At 41.7% G+C, this 12,645-nt stretch overlaps 1 protein-coding gene across 7 annotated transcripts in view; it reads left to right on the forward strand.

Moving 5' to 3' along the window:
• Positions 1-12,645, forward strand: part of TEX10 (testis expressed 10) — a 35,176-nt gene that overhangs the window by 9,759 nt on the left and 12,772 nt on the right. For 6 of the 7 annotated variants that reach the window (XM_077917632.1, XM_077917635.1, XM_077917631.1 and 3 more), the window contains 5 exons: positions 427-562; positions 2,928-3,103; positions 4,705-4,882; positions 10,024-10,112; positions 11,900-12,033. In XM_077917632.1, the coding sequence (XP_077773758.1) occupies positions 427-562; positions 2,928-3,103; positions 4,705-4,882; positions 10,024-10,112; positions 11,900-12,033 (713 nt within the window). The remainder of the gene's footprint in view (positions 1-426; positions 563-2,927; positions 3,104-4,704; positions 4,883-10,023; positions 10,113-11,899; positions 12,034-12,645) is intronic. The other variant, XM_077917633.1, reaches the window with a different exon arrangement.

Raw genomic sequence — 12,645 nt, forward strand, 5'->3', positions numbered from 1 at the left:
TAATTTTTTTTAGTAGCACTCTAGGTTTTCACATAGAAAAATGTGGTGTTTAAGAGTGGGAATCTCTTTGAGTTGCCATGGCAAAAAGAAAACGACTAATAAATGACATATATGTACCGGGGCAGGGGTGTATTTGTACATTGAGATCATAGCTGTCAACTTTTCCCTTTTCTTGCGAGGAATCCTATTCAGAATACGGGAATTTCCTTTGGCAGCTATGATTGAGATGTCAAGACACTCTAGCATGAAGATACAATAACATCCACACAATTGCATCTGATACCACACTGGCCTTTGCTATAGTTTCATAGTTACCCATTTTCATAGTTACCCAGATGTGTGGTTTGGTGCAAGAAATTGCTGAATACTTGTTCCAAAGAATGGAGAGGAGGTAAAACATCATTTTTCATTTGTCTTCCCTCTTAGTGGCAGCAGAGACGCTAATGAAAGCCGTGTATACTCTTTACCAGCAAAGAAACCTTTCTTTCCCTATTCGAACATTGCTTTTGAATTTTTTTAGCAGAGTTTATCAGAAGGAAGAGTTGAACCTTCATACGAACAGGTAACAATTATTATTTTTCATTTCAGCTTTCAGTTCAATTTCTCAAAGTATAAACTAGGCTTTATATTGATTTTTTTAAAATAAAAAAAATTGTCCATATAACCCAAATAAGAGAATAGAACAAACACATAAAAACTAAACCAAACCAAGGCTGGCATGGATGTTTATATTGTAAACTGCCCTGTTTACCTCGGATGAAGGGCTTTACATAAATTTAATAAATAATAGGAAGAAGGTTACATTCACAAGAAAAATGATAAAGCTGGTTTCCCTCCCCTTATGGTTTTGACTATTAAAATGAGGCTGTATTTTAAATTGCATTTTAACCTGTGTTTTAATTTTCCCCCCTTACTATGTTTTTACTGAAATTTTATTGGTGTTAGCCACCCTGAGCCCGGCTCTGGCCGGGGAGGGCGGGGTATAAATAAAATTTGGTATTAGTATTATTAATAAGATAGGAACAAGTAAGTGGAGAGTGTCCACAAGTAAGTGTGGTGCACACGACTTAAAACATCTACAGAAGTAAAAAACCTGTATTTCTGTACATAAAGGCTCTATATTACATCAAGAAAAAATTTCAATGATTTAGATGTTGCTTAATCCAGATTTCTTGAGAGGCTTGTGGAAGAGACAAATGTCAATTTTCTTTTTTTATGTATTCAATAAAATCCCACCAAACTGGGACAAAAGAGGTTACACTTGTTTTTCATTTCAAAAAACATGTGTACCATGTTTATTCAGTCATGCTCTCACGTGCGCTCATATTATTCACTCATGCTGGGAGAATGGAGGGGGGGATGCAGCAGCGTAGCTGGGGGGGAGGGCCTGGAGTTTTGCTCTGTGTCCATCAGCTTGTGTGCTGGTGATGGAGACCATTCTCTTGAAGCGTGGCCCTGTGGAGGAAGAAGGACTTGGTATCCTCCTGGCAGAGGTGGGGAATGGATGCCCAGTGTCCCTGCCCTGACATTGCTCCCAAAGAAAGCTTGGCCAACCCACTTCCGGACGAGACCATCTCCTTTCTGCTCTCATGCAGGAAGGTTCTTCTCCCATTCTCTGTTGACACTCAACTTGTAGGGTGTTCTCCCAGCTCCATGCAAATCTTTCCTTCCTCCTACCTGTTTTATTTACACAGACTGCTTCTCCAGGAGCCACATGTTCTGATGATCTTCAGAAAATTGTGTTGTTTAGAAAAAAAATATAAATGGCTTAAATAAAAAAATCCCTAAGGTGACATACATAAAACAGTTATCAATGATACACAAATGAAATCAGTGGAATTTAAAAATAGGTATACAGTGGTACTTCTGGTTGCGGACGGGATCCATTCCGGAGGTCCGGTTGGATCCTGAGGTTTCCGCAATCTGAGGACCGCTTCTGCGCATGCACGTGCGGTGAAACCCGATAAAATACTTTTGAGTTTGCCGTTCGTGCATCCTGAAGTAACCAGAGGGTTACATAAATGGAGGTATGACTACATAACTAAATTATATGTCTGGATAAACTTGCTAATTTTTAAAAATAAAAAGCAGGTGTCTGAAACAGTATAATGCGGGTGCCTGCCTAACGTTAATAAATGATTTCCAGCAGCTAACAGAATCAAAAGTGTGGCAGTGCAGAACAGAACACTCCAGAAGTAGGGATAGGAATTGGGTGGGAATACTAAAAATAAAGGAATGCTGAAGGCTTAAATTGTAATTTTGTTTGTTTATATATGATATGATCAGCCTTGAACACTTATGGAAATGTGTAAATCATATGTACTTAATTAGGGCAAGTTCTTTTTTTGAACCTTCTAGCTTGAGAGGGGAGGGTGGTTCTCAGTGTTTTCAGATGCTTCTTACTGTTTGCAAGTGGCAGTAGACTGGCCATGGGTTTTGCTTTTTCGTTTCCTTTATATCGTATTTGTGTTGTCTCATGGTAGCAACTGCCCATCAGCTACTACTGCCTGCCCCCCACCCCCCGCACCCCAAATGTCCATAGAACAGAATTGTCCTGCAATTCAGCATCATTCCAGGGACACTTGGGGGAGAAAGAGTGGGGGCTGCCATCATGCAATCAATCAATCAATCAATCAGTCAGTCAGTCAGTCAGTCAATCAATGAATGCAATAAATCAACTTAGGCCACAGTAAAAACACATTGTACACTTAAAAACCACAGAGGGAAACTGTCAGTGAGTACCTTGAGAAACAGTTCGACACTCTCTTCCATTGAGGAAATCCCTGCCAAAATTTGCCATGTGAAAATGGGCTGATGAATTGGGGCGGAGGGGTTCCTCCTCTTCAAAACCAAGTTTCCCATTCTCTGAAACCATATTCTAATACATATTCCTTTCCCCTTGCCTTTTCCTCCCTTGCACATACCAGAAGCAGGAGCAAAGTATTAACTCGTTGGCTGGCTGGTCTACCTCAACAACTTGTTCTTCTTGGTTTGAGAAACGCCGAGCTTTCGGACCAGTTGATTGGTACTATTTATTCGGCTGCATCCCGGGCAAACAAGGAAATCCTGCAAAGTTTGCAAGCTGCTGCTCCTCGAATTTACGGTACCTCATTTGCAGAACTTCTTAAATTAGCAATAAGGAATAAAGACTCTTGGTTTCTGAGGAATCCCAGATGATTATTTTTTGCTTTCTCCTCTCATAATAATAGGCTGCTTCCTTCATATTATGGAAAGCCATCACAGGAGCTGTAGTGTTCTTTGGAAGTGAGAAGTACATGTGCCAAATTAGTTTGTGGAAAGAAGAAATCTGGAGAAAATGCTATTCCCCCCCCCCAATAAACACACGCGCGCGCGCACACACACACACACACCATTATTTTTAAAAATTATATGTGCTTTCCCAGGCAAAGCCCTTCCAAAGCTGCTTACAAAAAAGTAGTTTCTTTTTTTAAACCAATATTGCTCTATTGCAATGTGTGACAGCTGTGGAAAAGGTGGATTTCATGCTAGAAATCATTAGGGAAAGGATTGAAAAGAAAACAGCCATATTTTAATGCCCTCCACCTACATGGGCCTTTGGTGTGATCCAGCTTCAGGTCTCTGGTGGCTTTAGTTACACCGTGTTAAATGCCCCTCAGATTTCCTGATTTCACACTTGTCAATTGGAATCCTGTAACCATCTCTCAATTGTATCATGGAAAAAAATCTGGAAAGGGAGCAAGAATTTGATAAATTGGTTTCAGGTGACGGATTGGGCAGGTGCAAAGGAAGAAACATGTGCTTTTCACTCTCCATTTGAAGATGCTGGCTGGATCTGGGTTTGTTCTTTGAAGAAAATTGAATAGTTCTTTGGCATCATTCAGTTTTAGCTGGTGTGCCTTCTTCCTGGGCTCTGTGCACAAGCAACACCCGGAACTTCCTAGAGCTAAGTGAATGAGTTCTGGTGGGACCTTACTCCTTGCCCCAGCCCCATGTACAGACTCAGAAGGGCTCCTGCTTCTCTCAGGTCCTTTTTGAAATCTGCAGTGGGAGCATCAAGCAGAGCCTTCTTTTCCCTCCATTCCTTTCTCTCTCAACTGCTTTTCTGACTTGTACATTGGTGTTCATTTTCATTCTGTTCTGTTTCCAATGGGTGTCATTGTGACTCTGGTCTTTTCATCTTTTATCAAGGCCCCCCAAGGGACTGCTGCTGCCCACTCAGTCTTTTTCCTGCTAGTTCCTGTCACCTGCTTCCCAGTGCCAACCACTGTCACATTTCCCCGTAGCTTTCTGGGAGGAATCTCTGTCCCTGAACTATGCAGCTTGACACGTTGATTGGACCTTGTGTGATAGGAATCTGGGCTCCAGGAGATAACTTCTTTGGGGTGGACAATGCTGAATCTGTTACTGCCTTGGTACCACCTGCCCTGGCTCTTTGTGTGTGGGATGGCACACACCATTAATAAGTGGGTAGGGTTGCCTAGCGGTAGCTGTGGTTCTCTGGAGTGGCCCCCGTGCAGTTACACAGCCCACCCTCTTTCTCCACAGTAGGTGAAATTTCAGCCTGCTCTTGCTCTGGGATTTCCTGATATGGCTCTTGTGGTGATGCAGCCAGTTTCTCCTTTACCGTAGTTTAGAGTGGAGCGCGGAAACTTCTGCCAGCTGAAAAAGCACCCCATTCTGAGGTTTTCAGATGATGTTAGCTGCTGATTCTTTTTTCCCCAGATCCACTAGATGGTGCTGTCGCTATTTTGCCAGAAGAATCACAACAATGTTTAGTCCAGCTGGTCTATTTTCTGCCACAATTACCAGGCAATCTGCTTTCTTCTCTCAGCCGCTGCTGCATTATGGGGAAACTGTCGGTAAAGTTATCGACTACTCTTATCGGGATAGTGCGTATGAGGTAAGCAACCTATCCAGTTTCGTTTTTCCATGGGCAAATTTGAATATTGAAGGAGAAGCTTAGTGTTGCATCTTCTCAAACCATAATTTGTCAATGTAATTTTGAAGGTGCGTGCACATGAAGTAAGGAAGAGGATGTGGAGAAACCATTGTGAGGGAAAGAGGGGAGCCGCTGTGGATGGGAAATGGAGGAGACGGCAGTGAAGGATCAGGAAAATAGATGAAACGGGTCAGTTGCATAAGGAAGGAATAAGCGAATTAGAGGGGGGATATATTCAAACCCTGAAATGCAGTTGAAAAATAGGGATGGAGGTTCATTGTGGGTGAAAGAAGTTGGAGAGGCAATGATATAAGGAGCAGGCTCTTGCTGTCCCAGCGAAAGGGAAGATACACCGCTGGCACTTTGACAGTCGTGCTGCTGCTATGTGCCTCACAGCAAAATGGCATGCTCTTAAAGGCAATCTGTTGTGACGGACAGCATTGACTGTGCCTAAATGCTATTACTTCTCTTCTTGCAAGCTCCCGAGGAACGATGACAGGAGCGTTCCCTCCCTCCCATGGAGATCTTGCAAGCTGGCGATTTTGCTGTGGGTTTAGGCTAGTTGTTAATCTGTCCCAAGGGCGCCCGTCATTCAGGCATCGTGTCTTTACCCATACTTTTGGAAAGGGGGCGAGGGGAGTTGCTGATTGAAAATGTTTTTTACTTGGATTGGTTATGGATTCTGTGTTGCCTGCTTTACTTTTGAAATATTGTTAATTGTGGTTTTAATAAACTTACATTCCCTACCCTAGAAGGCTTAAAATACGATCTTATCTCTGACAAAATACTGTTTCTAAAAAACCCCCACTGAGTTACTGTAGCAATCTGTTTTTACAAATAATACATTACAAAATGAAATGTTATTAACAAAATATATAAATGATTAAACTGCAATTTTATAGGGTTTATAGAGACCAAATCCCCATTGAAACATATAAATATGAATGTTAATAATGAAAGAGCAAATACATTTCAACATTGAGTCCTCTTCAGGAGCCAGATATGTTTACAGTTAAAATAGACTCAAATCATTGTGGTTAGTACTTTGGAGGAATATGCACAGTTTTTTACCTTAACTTCATTGTTCTTGCCCTGAGACCATTTGGTGAAAAGTGAGTTATAAGTATTTGAAATAAAAGAAACCACACCACGACGTTTTCCCTCAGGAGAGCTTAGCAGTTGCTTTCTGTGATTTCATTACATCTCCATTCTGCATTTCTTTGCCATGGAATCCAAGGTGACAGACATGTGGTTCTCCCATCTGGGCACTGACCATACCTGGACCTGCTTAGCTTCAGGAGGATGGTGGCCTTCTGTACTTTCAGAATACAGTGGTACCTCTGGATACGAACGGGATCCGTTCCGGAGCCCCGTTCGCATCTAAAAGCAAACGTAACTAGCGATAGCACGTCTGCGCACACGCGCGTCGCTTTTCCCTGCTTCTGCGCATGTGTGTGACGTCATTTTGAGCGCATGCGCAAGCGGCGAAACCTGGAAGTAACACGCTTCTCCCCGCTGCCGGCCCCACAAGCTCCTGGGGGAGAAGAGCGCTTCTCCCCGCTGCCGGCCCCACAAGCGCCTGGGGGGGAAATACATTTTTTTTTCTTTATTTCCCCCCCAAAAAAACTTGATGCGTCCTATGGGCCGGTGCGTCCTATGGGGCGAAAAATACGGTAACTTTCTTCTTCCTATTATTTATTAAATGCGCTGAACCCGAAGCGCATTCAACCCGAGGTATGACTGTATACCCTGGGACTTTATTTGGATGTTACAGAAGAAGTGGCCTAAGAACCTCCTTGCAGATTCATTTTCTGTGCGCAGAGCTGACCTCTTCCAGGTAGAAAACAACAGAAGCCCCTTAAGGTCTTGGGTCAGTACATTCCTCTGGAACGTCTGGTTATTTTTCTTTTACAAATATATTGTAGGAATAAAATAGCCGTTAATTAAAGACATGCTTGGAAGAAAGAATTGTCATACTGTTCTTCATAAAACATAATAAAAAGTGGTATTTTTATTTGGCCCTCATTTTGTTTGGTGAAATAATGATGTTTTCAAAGATGGAAATGTAAAGTTCACTGAAATGGCTCTTCGCACAAAGGAAGTAAAATTGCTGCTTCTAGTATTCTAAGCCATGGGTAGGCAAACTAAAGCCCGGTGGCCAGATCCGGCCCAATCGCCTTCTAAATCTGGCCCGTGGACAGTCCAGGAATCAGCGTGTTTTTACATGAGTAGAACGTGTGCTTTTATTTAAAATGCATCTCTGGGTTATTTGTGGGGCATAGGAATTCGTTCATCTTTCCCCCCAAAATATAGTCCAGCCCGCCACAAGGTCTGAGGGACAGTGGACCGGCCCCCTGCTGAAAAAAATAGCTGACCCCTGTTCTAAGCTATATATACTCAAGGGGCAGAACCACTTTCATCCAGCAAATCTGATCCAACATTGGTCATTCTTCCACAGGCCATTTTTGGCAGGTCATCTACCTGTGACATCAGGTGAATCTGCACCTGCTGGAAAGCAGCAGAGCTGGCATTGGGCACATTGGGAAGGGCTGCTCCCCATTGATCCTAGCTTGCAGGGCTTGCATTCGCCACTGTTTAAATTGGCCATCAGATGCAGGCCCTGTTTTTATTTCATTTCTATACTGCTGTAAATTGAAAAAGGGGGGGGGGGATACAAAAGTTACTTATAACCCATTAAAATATCAAATAAAACAATCCAGAATAAACCATTACTGAATAAAGTCAAGTGTAAATTATACATTTGAAGCAACATAATTAACAGGAAACTAAAATATTATCTTCAAGATTTCAAAAACATTACAAAGGAGGTCAGCTACAGACTGCCTATTTAACGCAGCAAAGTTGACAACAACAAAATCTTAAACATTTCAAAAGAAAACATCACTGAAGGAAGTAAAATATAAAATGCACATTTAAAACAGCATAATTAGCAAGGGAACAGTGTATTCAGACACATCTTTCCAATCCTTTTCAGCAGATGGAGGTTAACATTGTCACTAGATGGCACTGTGTGTCTTCTGTGTTGAATGGAGGTCTATATTACTCGTATTCTAAACCTCATCCTTCATATTTTTCATGCTTTTTAAGCAATTTGAAATAGAATAATAGATTCTTCTACTGCGTAGCTGCTATTGCCATTGGGTTTTTTACATTGCTATGTGCAAAATATTTGTTTAGAATTAAGTTTAGGCAGTGTAAGTGTCAAAATTATAATCTGGATACTTTAGTCAAGTGGATCCAAGCAGTTAGTGAGCAGATCTGTGGAAAAGTCTGTATTTTATCTTTATGCAGGTAATCTGAACATTTGACGCACCACATATTTACAAAGCATTGCAGCACAAACATGATACATTGCAGCTCATAGTTAACGAAACAGTATTTCACTGACATTGATATAATCTCTATTGTAGAGTAAGAAGTGACACCTTTTAGTCATAATCACATTGCTGAATGTGATTATTAGCCTTATAAAGGGTCATGGATGAGGTTTAACTAATTTTGCATCATCAGAAGAAACTAGTTGAAGGCAGAACAGATTAGCCAATGTCTAAATGCTCTGGTCCATGGGGTCACGAAGAGTTGGACACGACTAAACGACTAAACAACAACAACAAATGCAGCTGTGGTTGAGCATGTTGGTGTTAGCAAGTATTAGCAAGCAGTTGGTGGCATAAAGATAAAGGGACCCCTGACCATTAGGTTCAGTCGTGGCAGACTCTGGGGTTGCGGCGCTCATCTCGCTTTATTGGCCGAGGGAGCCGGTGTACAGCTTCCGGGTCATGTGGCCAGCATGACTAAGCCGCTTCTGGCGAACCAGAGCAGCGCACGGAAACGCCGTTTACCTTCCCGTGGAGTGGTACCTACTTATCTACTTGCACTTTGATGTGCTTTTGAACTGCTAGGTTGGCAGGAGCTGGGACTGAGCAATGGGAGCTTACCCCGTCAGGGGGATTCGAACCGCCGACCTTCTGATCGGCAAGCCCTAGGCTCTGTGGTTTAACCCACAGCGCCACCTTTATTAAATATTGTCTTCAGACACTATCTGCAGTTCCTTGAGATGTACCAGTGGACTCTTGGCAACGTTTTGCATGCAGGTCTTGCTATCCAAACACATTTTCTGTGTTCTTAGGAAATAGTTTGGTAGGCAAGCGTTCACATAACCAGTCAACGGTTTCCATTGCTTTCTATGGGGAAATTTCTAATGTGGTCTTGGCCATGGAATTTTGGCCCCACCTTGGTTTCTGGTGAAATGGCTGCAACAGACCAGCAAAACAGAAAAAAGTAAGGCTGTCTATTTGTTTTTAGTGCTGCACAGTTGTCCAACTCTTTGAATATTTGATTCTGCAGTGTGTATAGCAAGGTTTGGGTACTAATGCCTCGTGTTTGGATAAGTGGATTTTTGCAGAATGAGTGTTTGGATAGTGGGACCTGTGTATTTTCATAACTTTCTCTTTAGATGCTGGTTTTGGCATACCTTTTAGTTCCTTCTTGATCAAGAAGAGTCCATATACTGTGGTATAGATTTAGTATAATTTAGAAAAATATTTTGAGCTCATTTACCCTCCTGACTTTTAAAGAAATTTTTGAATAACTGCCAACACGATTTCATCTTTTTCTCCCCATTTGGCAGGTTCACAATCATACAATGAAAATTCAGGTGTTCACGTTTCATTCAAGAATGCATATAATTGTTATTAACCCTTATTTATGCTTCAAAATCACTTTTACAATATGAGGTTATTAAGAATGGATTGGATTCTTTGAAAACATTGTATTCATATTAATATCCCTTGCTCACTTTTTGCATTCTTTCCAACTTAGATTTTTACTTTCCTTTTGTAGAAAACAAAACCTAGTAAACACCTGAAAAAGGTTACAAGACCTGCTTTCCTGCTTATCTCTGCAGTGTTCCACCACCTGAGCCAGGCATATTTTGGATATTTAGTGGTTGGGTGAGGGAAAAGGGCTGTGAGATGACAGGCATGTGTGGAACAGTTCTACCCCTCCTCTACCATCACATCTTGTTCGGACTAGAATTTTCATGTATCCTAATAACCCTTCCTTTTAAAAAAATTAAATAGATCCTCTTTTGTGGGATGGAAGTACCCAGTGCAAGGCAACTCAGTGACTGATCTGGATTACTTCAGCTTCTTGTTTTCAACTCTTACAGGTAATCTGTGTGAATTTAATATTATTATTTTTTATTTCAGCATAATTTTGTTGAATTTCATTTAGGAAAAAATGCTGCATTAAGTAGATTGAAGGCGAGCATCCTGTAATGCCTTATAGAAACAATGGCTAATCATCAACATAAAAGCGAGAATTTATGAAGTGACTATTATAAGTGATCAAGCACTTCTGTGACTGCTTTATTCACCTACCTGCTGTCAGATTTCAGTTGCCTTCATTTTTTCACTGGGCAGTTTCTCTGCGGGCACCACTGGAGCTGTCTGGCATTGTTTTCTGTTTTAAGACCTTTTGAGATGTTTTATTTCCACAAGACCTGGCAGGTATCCTTTTGCTCTGTACTCCCAATTACCTCCCAGTAAAGTTTCTATTTTGTTATAGTGGTGAGTCCACTGTTTCAACAGTATTCTAGCAGTATTCTAGAACTATAACTAAGCTCAGCAGTATTCCAGAATTTCCCAAATAACTGCCACCAGTATGGTTCTGTACACCAGTCTTGCAGATGTATAAAAGCTGGCTGGATTATGGAGACAGAGGACCAGTAGCTCCTGAATGTCATAGTAAATTTATTTGTGTTTCCAGCATCCCCTCCATTCTTAAACTTTCCTTGCTACCAAAGAGCCTCATTAGTCCTTGATCCTCTTTCTTGTGTGCCCAAAATCCTGTCCTGCCCAAGTAATTCTTCTCATGCCCTTGTATGTCAATATTATTAATACCTTCCGCTTAATCACACTGTTCCCTGGCTTGCTTCAGACCATCATCATCTACAATACAAATATTAATGTGCAGCCACAACACAACCACAGTCTTTTTATATAACGCTTCAAATACGAAAAACTTTTTTAAATACCCTAAACCACTGATAGAGGTTAGCATCAGATCTGTTTGAAGGTTTACGTTTGTCTACCACTAGTATTGTTTTTAATTTCAGCTTAATTCACTATTAAAACCTAATTGTTAAGAAGTCTGGTTGTGAATCCACTCACCTAGTAGTAATCGCCCTGTTGAATTCAATAGGGTTTTCTTCTGATTAGTTGTGGCTAGGACTCGCAAAGTTTCATAGTGAGACCAGACTTGTCTTTAAAATGGCAAAACGTGAGAGTGAGTCATTAAAACTGAGCATTAGTAATGAATAGTTGGCTCAGTTAAGTCATTTCCCCTAGTTTTGAATAACACCCAGGCCCTCAGAGTTATGGGGTAGGATGCAAAGACACATGAAACTCATCCCATAAACCCTACGAAGCTTTCCTAAGCAGTAGCCAAATGATGAACTGCTTTTGAAACAAGAATGCTTCAAAGCATGGGAAGCTCAGTTGCTCAAGAAGTGGGATGTGGAACAACAATTCTACTTGTCTGGCACAAGCTACCAGCAGGAACTTAAGCAGTAGTTATCCCAGTCATTCTAAGGATTGGCTAAAGCTAATAATTTACTAAATTATCCCATGGAAATCTATGCGATTGTAAGCACATACTTAATGCTGTCTCATGGAAACTAATGGAGATTGTGCTTAACTTGGATCGTGTCCAGGGTGTAATACTGCTAGCATACTTTCCTGTTTGAAGATTTGTTTGTTTGCATGTTTAAGTATCATTCTGATTTTGACCGCAGGTCTTGTATATTTCCCTTTATACTTCACAAATATGAACTGTGGGATAAAATCTTTTTAATGAGTTGTTAACCAGTATTTTTTTATTATAGATGGAAAATAGCAGAATGGTAATTCCCTCTGGGGTCTGCTCCTAATGGGCTTCTCTCTCAACTTTTTCCAGGCTTCTCCCGAGAAGAGCTGACTAACCTGCAGAGCATCAGAGGGAGGCCACACATAAGCCAAACACAGCTCTCCCCGGTCCAGATCTACTTGACAGATCTGGATCAGTTTTCATATCACTGGGCAATGACAGAGGTAAGACTGTCCACACAGAGAATTCAGAGTTAAAATATCCTAGGCTGGCATGTCTGTAGGCTCAGTATTGGTGGTAAATGTTCTATAGGGAGTAAAAATATGTTTTTCCCTGACTACGTTGCTCGTGAGAGAAAAAGGATGCCAGTGTAGTGGCTAAAGCTGAATATTAGTGGTTTAGTGGTTCTTCAATAGCAGGCATAGACGGCCCAGCTAGAGTCTTTCCTTTTTTTCTGCAAGATATGGTGGCTGCACGCCCTCTTCACATCAGGGTGCATTGAAAGGTTTGCTGGCCATTGGTGTCCCCTAGGAACTCGGCAAGAGAGCCAGCGTGGTTAAGAGCGGTGGACTCGTAATCTGGTGAACCGGGTTCGATTCCCCGCTCCTCCACATGCAGCTGCTGGGTGACCTTGGGCCAGTCACACTTCTCTGAAGTCTCTCAGCCCCACTCACCTCACAGAGTGTTTGTTGTGGGAGAAGAAGGGAAAAGGAGATTGTTAGCTGCTTTGAGACTCCTTAGGGGAGTGAAAAGGCAGGATATCAAATCCAAACTCTTCCTCCTCCTCCTCCTCCTCCTCCTCCTCCTCCTCCTCCTCCTCCTCCTCCTCCTTCTTC

The sequence above is a fragment of the Podarcis muralis genome, chromosome 13, assembly GCF_964188315.1.
Source record: "Podarcis muralis chromosome 13, rPodMur119.hap1.1, whole genome shotgun sequence".
NCBI classification, from domain to species: domain Eukaryota; kingdom Metazoa; phylum Chordata; class Lepidosauria; order Squamata; family Lacertidae; genus Podarcis; species Podarcis muralis.